The sequence below is a fragment of the Otolemur garnettii genome, unplaced genomic scaffold (genome assembly GCF_000181295.1).
Source record: "Otolemur garnettii isolate 467f Iridium unplaced genomic scaffold, OtoGar3 scaffold00261, whole genome shotgun sequence".
NCBI lineage: Eukaryota > Metazoa > Chordata > Mammalia > Primates > Galagidae > Otolemur > Otolemur garnettii.
The window spans coordinates 343,215-356,836 of record NW_003852656.1 but is presented as its reverse complement, the minus strand read 5'-3'; the positions used below and the strand labels follow the sequence as shown (position 1 = coordinate 356,836).

The 13,622-nt window shown below is 55.4% G+C and overlaps 1 protein-coding gene across 6 annotated transcripts in view; it reads left to right on the top strand.

Moving 5' to 3' along the window:
• The first annotated feature begins 1,258 nt into the window (after positions 1-1,258).
• The window catches only part of PDLIM7 (PDZ and LIM domain 7), a 19,729-nt gene continuing 7,365 nt past the window's right edge, over positions 1,259-13,622 (top strand). Inside the window, exons 1-10 of one of the 6 annotated variants that reach the window (XM_023508623.1) lie at positions 1,259-1,356; positions 2,326-2,432; positions 6,249-6,400; positions 6,475-6,505; positions 6,966-7,084; positions 7,686-7,822; positions 7,925-7,961; positions 8,799-8,959; positions 9,111-9,348; positions 10,567-10,747. In XM_023508623.1, the coding sequence (XP_023364391.1) occupies positions 2,337-2,432; positions 6,249-6,400; positions 6,475-6,505; positions 6,966-7,084; positions 7,686-7,822; positions 7,925-7,961; positions 8,799-8,959; positions 9,111-9,348; positions 10,567-10,747 (1,152 nt within the window). In that variant the 5' untranslated portion in view covers positions 1,259-1,356; positions 2,326-2,336. Of the gene's footprint in view, positions 1,357-2,325; positions 2,433-6,248; positions 6,401-6,474; positions 6,506-6,965; positions 7,085-7,424; positions 7,442-7,685; positions 7,823-7,924; positions 7,962-8,138; positions 8,499-8,798; positions 8,960-9,110; positions 9,349-10,566; positions 10,748-13,622 lie in introns of those variants that run through there. The other 5 variants (XM_023508624.1, XM_023508625.1, XM_003802819.2 and 2 more) reach the window with 5 other exon arrangements.

The following is a 13,622-nucleotide window of genomic DNA, read 5'->3' as shown; positions in this document are numbered from 1 at the left end:
CAATGGCACTCTACCAAGGGTGACACAGTGAGACTCTGTGTCAAAAATAATAAATAAATAAAATAAACAATAAAAAAGTCAATAATTGTGTTTACTAAGACTTTTAAGAAAGCTACAGCTGGGCACAGTTGTGTGTGCATGTAGTCCCAGCTACTCAGGAGGCTAAGAAGGATCACTTGAGACCAGGAGTTCCTATCAAGCCTGAGCAACACAAGCAAGACCCCATCTCATTTTAAAAAAAGAAAGAAGAAAGGGCGGCACCTGTGCCTCAAATGGGTAAGGCGCCGGCCCCAATATACAGAGGGTTGCGGAGTCAAACCCAGCCCCGCCCAACTGCAAAAAAAAAAAATAGCCGGGCGTTGTGGCAGGCGCCTGTGGTCCCAGCTACTCGAGAGTCTGAGGCAAGAGAATCGCCTAAGTTCAGGAGTTGGAGGTTGCTGTGAGCTGTGTGACACCACGGCACTCTACCGGAGGCGATAAAGTGAGATTCTGTCTCTACAAAAACAAAGGAAAGAAAGAAAAGAAAGAAGAAGAAAAAGAGAAGGAAAATGGGAGAAGGAGGAGAGGAGGGAGGGAATTAAGAAAGCTTGTGAACTGTGGAAATAGAAAATTATAAAATAGTGGAAGGTGAGTGACTGCTAATGGATACAAGATTTATTTAGGGGGTTCTAAAGTTAGGTAGTGGTGATAGTTTCACAACTCTGTGAATATATTGAGAATACTGGATTATACACGTTAACTGGGTGAAGTTTATGATATGCATATTACATCTCAGGAAGGAAGGGAGAGGAGAGAAAGCAAGCTAGCCTGTGAAATTAAGAAGCATCACAAATGATGGGGGGAGGGGAGAAAGAAATTCTGAAGCCGCCAATTGTGTGCCTACAATACAGACTCTGGCTGCTGCCCTGCGAGGTTGGTATTAATTGTCCCATTTTTCCAAGGAGGAAACTAAGGTTCAGAGAGGACGAGTGCCAGATCTGTCCGGATTTAAAAGCCGCTTTCCTTTCACTCCACCAGCGCAGGGGACTGGGCGAGGTAGCGCCTCGCCGGCAGGGAGTCCGCAGCTCAGGCTTGGCCCAGACCCGCCCGGCTACAGGGGATTGAGCAGACAGCAAACTCCAGCTCCCAGGGAGACGCGACTTCTGATGTAGGGGCAGAAAAATTGGGTGGGGCTTCCCACCGACTGAGAGGTCCTAGTGGGCGTGACCATAGCATAGGCGTGGCCTCCTTCCCCGCCTCCTTTCCGTGGGCTCAAAGGGGACGGTGGCCGCGGGGCGGGGTCAGAACACGGGCGGCAGATCCCAGCTCGGCTACTTGGAGTTTGCGGCTGAGCAGCTCCCCGGCGGGGCCGAGCAGGTACTGACCACCATACGGGGTATCTTGGGCTGGGCCAGGTGGGGGCCCGGGGCCCACAGAGGACCACAAAGGGCATTGGGATTCGTGGCCAGTGCTGTGTTTCCTCCCGCGGGCCGAGCCCAGGCCCGGGCCCCTGCCTCCGCCCCCGCCTTCCTGCTGCGAAGCCGGCTGCGGCGGGGCCGATTGGCGCCTGCGCCGCTTCCTGGGGCCGGGACTGGCCAATGCATGGGGCCTGGGCGGAGGACGAGGGGGAAACTGAGTCACATCGATGTGGAGCGGTCCTGTGTGGGATGCACCACCCCCACTGGGCTTCAGGATGGAGCCTCTTCCTGGCCACGCTTTAGGGTGCCGGCCCCACTGATCTCAGGGGCCTCACCCCACTCCCACTTCCTCCTCCTTCAGCACCCTGGGGTCCCACCCTGGCTCCCAGCAACCTAAACTGGTCCAGGTATGGCTAGGACTGGCTCCAGCCGCCTCCCTTCCCACTCCTCTCCGCCCCTCCCCCTCGCCTCTCTAGCCCCTGTGTGCTCCCTACGCTGGCTCTCCGCACAGTGTCAGCTTACACGCCTTATATAGTCCGAGCAGGCTCCAGCCGCGGCCTGCCTGCGGGGACCTGGGGGCGGGGAAGAGGAGAACCGGCCCCTGACTCACCCCGCCGCCCAAAGCTCCAAGCTGGCTTGAGGGAAGGCCATGAGAAATTAGTCCCGTGGCGCTGGATGAAAACAGACCCAAGCCTTGAGGGCCGGCACCCCTTACCGCCCCAGTCCCTGGGGGAGCCTGCTCCTGTCTTTCCAAAGTAAGGTCTGCCAGCCCAAAGCCCAGCCAAAGCTGACAACATGCCTGCTTACTTGTGTCTTTGGGTGTGCTCCGCATCTACCAGTGCCTGCTTGGCACCTGTTCAGGGCTAGGGTCCAGTGCTGGGCTTGCATCCCCACCATCCCTACTGTTCACCTTTTCTTCTCTCCTCAGGAACTGGCACCATGGATTCCTTCAAGGTAGTGCTGGAGGGGCCAGCACCTTGGGGCTTCCGGCTACAAGGGGGCAAGGACTTCAATGTGCCCCTCTCCATATCCCGGGTGAGCCCAGGTGGGGGAGGGGCACTCTCATAGGTCTTCCTGCTGGCATGTCCAGTGGGTGAGGCATCTGAACAGGAGCGAGTCAGAGATGTGGTGCATACCTGTTGCAAGGACTATGTGGATCCTGGGAGAGGAGCCCTCAAGCTTCTCTAGCACTGCACTATACCTATGCCATTCCAAGCACCTATGGCCACCTCTGAGGGCCAGGTGAGAGGGCCAGTGAGCATTCTGCATGATGGGAACCCAAGCTTTCCAGAAAATGTCTAAGCTTGAGAGAGCAATGCTTGGAGCCAGGCAGAGCACTCCAGGAATAACAATCTTCATCTTGTTTATCCAGGTGAGGGAACTTGGAGCTACAGAGAGGTGGAGAGACTAATTCAGTGGGATTTGGTTTTAGGCACAGGATGGCCTGCACTTTTTGTGGGTAGGAGAAGGAGGTCTCTCCCCAGCCTTATGTGAGGACCTGCATCCTCACCCACATTTAAGAAATGGTGGCTGTTGGCCCCAAGCAGAAGTTGGAAGAGGGTTCAGTTCTAGGGCCCTAACTTCAGCTCCTAAAAGCCTGCCCTGGTTGGGGCGGGGCTGAGGGCTGGCCCCTCCCTTTAGCAGGGGGATTGCCTTATAAGCCCAAGAATGCAGCCCCATGCTGGGATAGTCAACAGTGGCTAGCCTAAAAGGACTGGCCTAGGCCAGGTCCCCTGTACCCATCAGTGAGCCCCCCAGCTGGTCACCAGACTGCAGCTCCAGCTGTAGGGTCCATTTGTGGGACATAGAGCAAACTGCCTTCCCAGAGTGAGTGAGACCAGCCCTGGGGCTGCTATCTCTGACTGTGGCCTAGGGATCAGCTGGGGGTAGGGATTTCCTGCCTCTATATCTGCCTACCCACAGAGACCCACCCAGGCACCCAGTGGGCAGGCAGCTGTTGGCAGGAAGCCCAGAGCAAGCACAGCCTGAAGTGGGCTGGAGGATTGTCCAGGCACTGCCCAGCCTAAGAGGGGCCTCAAGGCAGTCTGTCTGTGGGAGTTGGGCTCAGTGGCTCAGGCAGGCAGGCAGTCAGTTCTCAAGGATCCTTCCATGGGGTTCTTCTGGAACCTGCCCTACTAGCAGGATAGTAAGGGCAGTGTTCTCTCTACCACAACCACACCCCCAGCCCCCTACACAATTCTCAAGCCTTGTCAACCCTGAAAACCTACCTTACATCCCCTGCCCTGCGCAGGTACGGCCAGTGTGGCTGGGGAGCCATAGGCCTTGGCTAGTTTGGGCCTCCGTTTCTTCATTGATTAGAATGACTTTTTAGATGTGGCCTGTTGGGGGCACTCTGGGCCCAGGCGCCCATGTTAGCAGCCCCAGCATGTGAGTGGAGGCACCATCTGAGCCCAGCCCTACAGTTGGACCTAGGTCTGGGTGGAGTGGTCTTTTCAGAGCTTCAGAGCTAGGCTGGCCCTCTCCCCATCCCCTGGCCCTAGAAGGGAAGGAGGAAGGGAGGAGGGAAGGGATGGGACTGGCTATAGGCCTGGGCCTGAGAGATGAGGTAATGTCTGAGCCTGGGGGGTTGGGCTGCTCAGGCTGACTCACCTCCACCCCATGCAATGTCCAGCCCCATGGCTTTTCCTCTCCTTGGGCTTTCTGATCTCACCCTGCCCCTAGCCTGCACACCTCCCTGCTTCTCTCTCCAGCCACCACCCACCCCCCTCACCAAGGCTCCTGCTTTATTTTCCACTGCTGTGACCACTCCCCTCACCCTGACTGCTTCCTGCCATCCTCTCTCCAACGAAGGAAGTAGTCTCTCCCACCCCTTCTAAGAGTCAGCTGCTTCTGTCCACCCCAAGACCCCTACCTCAGGCTCAGTCCACACCTCCCAGGAGCCAGCCCGTGTGGGTAAGGAGTGGCTGGACCAGGTTTCCCTTCTACTGACTCACCGTGGCCTTGAGTAAGTTACTTCCCCTTGAGGATGTCACTTCCCCATGCCCACTAGAAGGGGCTGGATTGAACTTAAGGTAAGAAAGGAGATCCTGGCCCCAAACCCAGCCAGGGGATCAGGGAGTCTTTCTAGTTGGGCTGACTCCTCACTTGGGGCCTCATGCTCAGCCACAGAGGTAGAGAGGGGTTGAGCCTCAGGGTCAGGGTCAAATCCTGCCTCTGTCTCTTACTGTCTCAGTAACTTGAGGTAAGTTGCTTAACCTCTCTGTGTGTTTTCCCAAGTGTAAAATGAGTATAATCCCAGACTACTCCCCAGCATTGTTGGAGGATTCAGTGGCAGTGCTAAGTACTCACTAAATATAAGCTGTCATTCTCACTATACTAATAAATATTAGTGTTTAGTGAGTGAAGAGGGGCTACCCAGCTGTCTTACACTTCCAGCCTCCCATGCAAGCATGAAACAGTCATCAAATTCAGCTTCCCTTCTTGTCCCAGTGCTGTGCCCTCTGACATCTCTCTGGTACCTCTCACCTCCCCTCTTCCTGCCTTTGCTCAGTCTGTATACTGGCCTACCTAAGGAGCCTCTTGGGCAGAAGCCTGCTCAATGTAATGGCAGGCACCTTACTAGATGGCTGGGTGGTTCCCTAGGCTCAGACACAGATAGCCACTTCTGCCTGTTTTGACAGGGATAGACTAGAGGACCTGAAGGGCCCAGTGAAGTTTGTTAGGGTCACCTCTATCAAGAGCCTTAAAACTGTGAACGGCCCCTGTATTCTTTTTTTTTTTTTTTTTTTTTTGAGACAGAGCCTCAAGCTATCCCCCTGGGTAGAGTGCCATGGCATCACAGCTCACAGTAACCCCAACTCCTGGGTTCAAGCGAGTCTCCTGCCTCAGCCTGCCAAGTAGCTGGGACCACAGGTGCCCGCCACAATGCCCAGCTATTTTTTGGTTGCAGCCATCATTGTTATTTGGCAGGCCTGGGGTGGATTCAAACCCTCCACCTTAGGTGTATGTGGCTGGCGCCCTAGCCACTTGAGCCACAGGCGCCGAGCCGGCCCCTGTATTCTCAAGGCCAAGTCCTGGTCCCTTCCCCTGGCATTCAAAGCCATCATGAATGGACTACCTACCCCTAGGCAGCACACCTCTTTCTCTTTTGCCAAGGTCCACTGTCTTTCGAGAAGTCATCCCTGTTGGTCTCAACTAATGCTGGTGGTGACCATTCCTCCCAGCCTACTATTTCCCTTCATTTCCCATAGAACCAAAAATTCCCAATTCAGGGCCTGGAGGATGGGGGCCAAGGGAGTGAAACTGCAATTGAAGCCTTAGGGTGACACCCATTTACAACCTGTGAAACCCCAGCTGACACCTTAGGCCCCATTCAGGCATTGTTCACAGGGAACCTGGAGATGACATGGCCTATTTCTGGCTAGAAAAGGGTCCTGGCCAATCCCTACAGGTGGTCTGAGGACAGGGTGGTGAGAGCACCCAGCAGTGTCAGGAGGACACAGCTACTTGCACAGGCCAGAGGGCATATTTGGTAGATGGATGGCCTAAAGCATGAGGCCAGCAGGAGCCTCAAAAGGCTGTGGTCTTAGCTGAGAAGCTTGGGGTTCAGCCTGGGTTCCTGTTTGTTGATGAATAACAATTTCTGGACAGTAGGGAGGCTCGTGGAAGTGAGTATATAAAAAGCAGTATGATTGGGGTAATTGTGAGGCTCAGGTGAGCACCACCTTCTAGGTAGCTTTAGTATCTAGCAGCTGCCTAGAAATACCTTGAATGAACAGGTCTCTCAGTTTGTGGAAGTGGAACAGCTTAGGGTAGGACAGGGTTGACTACCCTTGGCCTCAGTCTGGTCTGCTGAGTTCTGGGCCTTCCTGGCTCTTCATCTCTCCATAGCTCACTCCTGGAGGCAAAGCTGCACAGGCTGGTGTGGCAGTGGGCGACTGGGTGCTGAGCATAGATGGTGAGAACGCAGGCAGCCTCACACACATCGAAGCCCAGAACAAGATCCGTGCCTGCGGGGAGCGCCTCAGCCTGGGGCTCAGCAGGTGTGTGGTTGCTGCTTGGTGTGTGGGGATCTTCTCAGGCCAGGCCTGCCATCATGCTTTTGCTTCTTCCCTAGGGCTCAGCCAGTTCAGAGCAAACCGCAGAAGGTACGCAGCAGGCTGGGACACCTGGGCAGTGGGTTGGGTGGGCTCGGAGGCAAGGGCTAACTTGCCTTCCCTGGCACAGCCTTGGTGCTCCTGTCGCTGGCTGTAAATAGAGGGGAGAGGCTGGGGCTGGAGCTGGGGAGGGTCCAGGGAACATGGGGTTGAGCTGGGGGCTGCCGCACGGTCCAGGTACCACGCATGTCTGCCTGTCTATCCTCCCGCCTGCCTCCCTCTGGCCTGCCTGTGCTGCTAGCCCATCCGCACTCCGTCCTCAGCCCTGCAGCCCTACATGGGCTGAGAACATTACTTCCAAATGGGCCCCTTGAAACCCGAGTCTCCCTCTCCCCATCACCTCCAGCCAGATGTGTGGGAGCAGACTGGAGCCGCCCTGTCCTCTGGGGGGTGCCCCGCTCCCAACCCAGACCCCACCCTACCCGTCCTGCCTGGCTCTGTCTCTGCCCAGGCCCTGGCCCCTGCCGCGGACCCTCCGCGGTACACCTTTGCACCCACTGCCTCCCTCAACAAGACGGCCCGGCCCTTTGGGGCGCCCCTGCCCGCTGACAGCGCCCCGCAGCAGAATGGGTACGTCGGCTCCACCTGCCCACACTACCCCAGGCCAGCCCCTCACTCGCTGTCTGCTGCTGCTCAGTGCGCTGCGTCCTGCCCTGGGGAACCGTGCGGCCGCGACTCCTGGTGGCCGGGGCGGGGCCGCGGGCGCAGGGCCTCTCCCCAGGGTGTGGCTCCTGCTCGGCACCGCCCTGGGGGGGAGCTCTGAATAAGACAGCGCCCCCGCAGGTGGTCCAAGGTTGGGGTGTGGAGCTTGTGACCGTCAGTGCTGCCTTACATGGCTGCTCTGACCCCTCTCCATCTTTCTTCCTTCCGTTTGTCCTTTTATCTGCCCATCTGTCTACTTCCTTCACAGGTGCAGATCCCTGACAAGTCAGTGAGCCCCTCTGCCTTTCTCTCTCTTCCTTTTGGCACTTTGGGCAGTTCTTCCCCACCCTGGCTGCCCTCTTCTCCACTTTGACTGCCCTCCTGTCCTCCCACCCAGCCACTTTGTGGGCCCTGGTCTAACCCTTCCCCACTCCCTCCCTTCACCATAACCCCCTGCACCAGATCCTGGGAGGGGCTGCCCCCTCGCTGGCCACTCTAGTACCAAGTTCTGAGCACACCCTCCCCACAGACAGCCTCTCCGTTCACTGGTCCCAGATCCCAGCAAGCAACGGCTGATGGAGAACACAGAGGACTGGCGGCCCAGGCCAGGTACAGGCCAGTCTCGTTCCTTCCGCATCCTTGCTCACCTCACTGGCACCGAGTTCAGTAAGTGCTGGCCCAGGGCAGGGTGGACTCTACTGGCCCCAGCCCAAACATTGGCCCTGACCCTCGGTTTCTCTTGGGCAATAACTGACTCTGTCCTCTCAGTGCAAGACCCGGATGAGGAGAACCTGAAGAAATCGAGGTAAAAGGACAGGCACCAGCCCCTCTCTCCCACCTCCAGCCTCTTCCATTTCAGCTACCACCCCAATGTCTGCTCCTGGGGCTTCCCAGCCAGCATTTTCCATTCTCCTTCCTTCCTTCTGTTCTCCCTTTTATTTCTCCTTCTCTCCACTTCCTCCTCCCTCTCTCTGCCCCTCAGGGAAAAGTATGTCCTGGAGCTGCAGAGCCCACGCTACACACGCCTCCGGGACTGGCACCACCAGCGCTCTGCCCACGTGCTCAACGTGCGATCGTAGCCCGTCCCTCTCCGGCCAGCTGCTTTCTCTGCTTCCCTCTTTCTATTCCTCCTGCTCTGGGCACCCCCTTTGGTGCCTCTAGCTTTTGCCTACCTCACCACCCCTCTGCTGCCCCTGGCCTAAGCCTCCTGCTGGCCTGGCCCTGGCAGCCTGCCTGGCAGGGCCCAGCTTTGTCTGCCACTAGCTCCCCTCTCTGCCCTGTGGTCCTGCTGTCTGCCAGGTCTGTGCTGCCTCAGGCATGGAAATAAATATCCTCAGCCCTGTCTGCTCTGCCTCTGTCTTCTCTCTTGGTGGGCCTGGTTTGCATTTTGGGTGTGTGGTGTTTTGATGGTTCAGGCTCAGTGTGGGACCTGCCATTCTGGGTCTCAATGAGAGGATATATTGGCAAAAGGGGCCCTGCCCTGCCATCAAAGCCAGCTCTCTGGCATAAGGAGAGCCCCAAAAGCTGTCCCAGAAGTGGGAATCCTGCTTCACCTCCCAGTTCCAAACAACAGTCCAGCTAGCTGGACATGGCTAGGAGAAGCTGCCCTCCCCTTCCTAGCCAGCAGCTCTCCTGCACCTAGGCATCTCCTGTGGGGCCAACCAGACCCAGGTTGGGGGGAAGGGCCATGTCAGGAACCTCAGCCATGCAAGGGCTTGAATGGCAGATCTTGCAGCCAGGTGCCCAGGACTGAAGCCCCAGCCCCAGCCCCAGCCTCAGCTACGTCCCAGGAGCCATGGCCTGGTGAGAGAGGGTGGGCTTGGACTTGTGGAAGGGTGGGCAGTCTCTATGGATATGGGGGTGGCGGGCTCATCAAAGCTGCTCTGGGCTCCACCCTCTGTCCTTTGGGGTCCCTGGGCCAGCCCCTGAAGCCACTTTTCCTTGGCTCTGGCAGGCCCTACCACCCCTAACCCCACCAGCCGCCCACCCTGGGCTGTGGACCCTGCCTTTGCCGAGCGCTATGCCCCAGACAAAACAAGCACGGTGCTGACCCAGCACAGCCAGCCAGCCACGCCCACACCTCTGCAGAACCGCACCTCCATTGTGCAGGCAGCTGCTGGAGGGGGCACAGGAGGGGGCAGCGGCAGCAATGGCAAGACTCCTGTGTGCCATCAGTGTCACAAGGTCATCCGGTGGGTGGCCCCTTCCTTTCTTACCTTGGACTTGCCTGGCCTATCTGCCCACTTCTCTTGCCTCAGCTGCCACTGGGGGGACAGTAAAGATTCAGTTCCCAGTTGGAGTGTGGGGATAGAGACCTAGCCTGGATCCCAAACTACCCACCCCACCCACATCAACCACTGGCAGCATCTACGTTTATGGAATGGCAGAGAGGACCTATCACACACTGAAGCTACACCTGTGGACCTCTGGCCTTGCTGCTCGGGCAAAGAAGGGCCTATCCCACAGTCCTTCTGCCTCCCCCTCCTGCTCATTCAATCTTTGTTCTCAAAGCAGACAAGCCAGAGGCCCCTCCCTCTATGCACTGCTCCCTGGGACTCAGTAGGGTTACACACAGCTCTGGAATCACTCTACTAAATTCTAGAACCTTCCTAGTTCTCAGCCCTGGTCTGCTTTGTGCTCTCGTCAGGTTTTAGGCAGCAGCTCTGCAAATGATGTCCTTCAAATACCCCAGTTGATCTCAGACCTGCAGACCCCTCCCCAGGCTGGTGGAACTGGCAGGCAGGACACAGTGGGCAACAGAGTCTTCCCTGATGTCCTTGACACTCTGGACCTCCTGCCCTGTGGTGCCAGTTCCTCAGCATTGTCTCCGCAGCTAAAGTTGTCAGCCTCCCCTTTGTCAGTACGCCCTACTCTAAAACTGCCTCTCCTGTCATCAAGCAATACAGTGTGACACAACTGTCTATCTTTTTTTTTTTTTTTTTTTTTTTTGAGACAGAGCCTCAAGCTGTCCCCCTGGGTAGAGTGCCGTGGCATTACAGCTCACAGCAACCTCCAACTCCTGGGCTCAAGCGAGTCTCCTGCCTCCGCCTCCCAAGTAGCTGGGACTACAGGCGCCCGCCACAACGCCCGGCTATTTTTTGGTTGCAGCCGTCATTGTTGTTTGGCGGGTCCGGGCTGGGGATTCGAACCCGCCACCTTAGGTGTACGTGGCTGGCGCCTTAGCCGGTTGAGCTATAGGCGCCGAGCCACAACTGTCTATCTTCAAGCTTTGTCTCTCTCACTGTCATTTACCAAATCACATCCCAAATCTGTCTTCAATCTATTTGGAAAGTGGGGAGAATGAACTTTCTGACCCAAGGCTTCCTAGTCAGTGCTTGGTAGACCCACTTGGGCTCCAGCCAAGCCTCATTTGCAAGTATTCCCTCTGACTGCCCTCACCTCCCCCTCAGGGGCCGCTACCTGGTGGCATTGGGCCATGCTTACCACCCCGAGGAGTTCGTGTGTAACCAGTGTGGGAAGGTTCTAGAAGAGGGAGGCTTCTTCGAGGAGAAGGGTGCCATCTTCTGTCCCCCCTGCTATGATGTGCGCTACGCACCCAGCTGTGCCAAGTGCAAGAAGAAGATCGCTGGCGTGAGTGGGGCTTGTGGGCGGGTGGGAAGGAGAATCCCACACCTGTCAGCCTGGAGGAGTGTTGAGCAACTTCTGGGCCTGGGGCTCTCCCTGCATGAGCCCTTCACGTCCTTAATAGCCTGATAAATGGGCTGCTAAATTGGTCTCACTTTATATTAGCTAGAGTCCTCTTAACAAGTGGCCGAAGTCCTATTCAAAAGGGCTCAATCTGCGGTGCTTATAGCTCAGGGGGTAGGGCACTGGCCACATACACTGAGGCTGGCATGTTTGAACCTAGCCCGAGTCAGCTAAACAACGACAACTACAACAAAAAAATAGCTGGGCGTTGTAGCGGGTGCCTATAGTCACAGCTACTTAGGAGGCTGAGGCAAGAGAATCGCTTAAACCCAAGAGTTTGAGGTTGCTGTGAACTGGGATGCGATGGCACTCTACTGAGGGTGACATAGTGAGACTCTGTCTCCAAAAAAAAAGGGCTCAATCAAAATAAGAAGTATATTGGCTCAAATGACTATAAAGCCCAAGACATTAACTTCAGGCCCAATTGAATCCAGGTGCTGATGTCATCAGGACTCTGTTGCTTGCCTCACCTATCATCTGTATGGCTTCATTCCCCAGCACGCTTTGCCCTGGACGCTTTGCCCTGGACAGGAGCAAAGATGGTGCTACAATGTCTCCAGGGTAACAAGCTCCCCTTAGTACCACAGACTAAAAGAGTGTACCTTGTGCCAAGTGGTGCATTTAAAGTCCCAGTGTCAGTGTTCCTGGGCCTGGCTTGGGTCACAGGACCATCCCTGAACCAAGTTCCATGACTCTGATTAGCCAGTCCTAGTTTATGCCCAGCCCTGGAGCTGCGGGTAAGAAGGCCCTGTCTGAACCAAAGACTGAGACTGAGAGCTGAATGGTTCCCTATAATAAAACCAGGACATTACTCTTAAGAAGCAAAGGGGCCGCAGTGGCTCACGCCTATAATCCTAGCACTCTTTGAGGCTGAAGCAGGTGGATTGCTTGAGATCAGTTTGAGACCAGCCTGAGCAGGAGGGAGACCCCCATTTCTACAAAATACAGAAAAACTAGTCAGGCATTGTGGCAGGCACCTATAGTCTTATCTACTCAGGAAGCTGAGGCAAGAGAATCTTTTGAGCCCAAGAGTTTGAGGTTGCTGTGAGCTATGATGCCAGGGCATCAGCGTGAGACTCTGTCTCAAAAAAAAAAAAAAAAAAGGGCAGCGCCTGTGGCTCAAAGAAGTAGGGCGCTAGCCCCATAGGCTGGAGGTGGCGGGTTCAAACCCAGCCCCAGCCAAAAACTGCAAAGAGAGAAGAAGAGAAGCGGTAAACAAGCCAAGAGGTGGCTGCTGGAGCCATTGGGATTGCATTTGGCTGCAACAACAGAAAGCCCCATGATAGAGATTTCTTTGTTTGTTTGTTTGTTTTTAGAGTTAGAGTCTCGCTTTATCACCCTCAGTAGAGTGCTGTGGTGTCACAGCTCATAGCAACCTCCAGCTCTTGGGCTTAGGCGATTCTCTTGCCTCAGCCTCCCAAGTAGCTGGGACTACAGGCGCCTACCACAAGGCCTGGCTATTCTTTTGTTGCAGTTTGGCCAGGGCCAGGTTTGAACCCGCCACCCTTGGTACATGGGGCCAGTGACCTACTCACTGAGCCACAGGAACTGCCCCCCCACCCCCTGCTCCATGATAGAGATTTAAACAGAGAGGGTTATTTCAATCATAAAAATTCCAGGGCTGGAACAGTAACACCAGGATGGCTTAGAGGACCAAGGCTTCTCCCACCCTTGTGCTAGAAAATCATGAGCATGTGGACTTTTTTCCCCAACCTTATATCGTCCTTGCCAGATGGCTCCTCAAGTCCAAGGCCTATATTCTTATTCCTGGAAGGAGAAAGAAGGGGCAAATGACATTCTTTTAATGAGGTTTTACCTCTGTATTTTGGAAGAAAATCCGGGAACCAGCTTCCATCTTTATCTCATTGGATGGAACTGTTACCATGTGACTACCTGGGCTGTGAGGGAAACTGGGAAATTCAGATTTTAGCCCTCCAGCCTCAATAATAGAGGAAGACAAAAAAGAAGGGGATTGTCAAAGGTTTTTGAGAGACTAATTCATAGTGTTTGCTGCACCTAATGCATAAGAAAGTGGAGACTCCGGAAGATATAACTTGATGGGCTTTAAGTACACAAGACTATTGAGTGGCAAAGCCATAAATTCAGACTCAAAAACTTGTGACTCGGCTCGGAGCCTGTGGCTCAAGTGGCTAAGGCGCCAGCCACATACACCTAAGGTGGCAGGGTTCAAATCCAGCCCAGGCCGCCAAACAACAATGATAGCTGCAACCAAAAAATAGCCAGGCATTTTGGTGGGCACCTGTGGTCCCAGCTACTTGGGAGGCTGAAGCAGGAGACTCGCTTGAGCCCAGGAGTTGGAGGTTGCTGTGAGCTGTGATGCCACAGCACTCTACCCAGAGGGACAGCTTGAGGCTCTGTCTCAAAAAAAAAATAAAAACTTGTGACTCAAACTCCTATTTTTTCCCTGAAGGATAAACACAGAGAGCATAGCCTGACTAGGTTTCCTGGGGGAAAGCCCTGCCACTCAGTGCTGGGCTTGGGACTTGGGTCAGTGCATTTTAAGAGCTAAGAATAATGACTCGGCACCTGTGGCTCAAGTGGCTAAGGCGCCAGCAACATACACCTAAGGTGGCGGGTTCGAATCCAGCTGGGACCACGGGTGCCCGCCAAACAATGACAGCTGCAGCCAAGTGGCGGGCGCCTGTGGTCCCAGCTACCTGGGAGGCTGAGGCAGGAGACTCACTTGAGCCCAGGAGTTGGAGGGGTTCAAACCCAGCCCCAGCCAAAAACTGCAAAG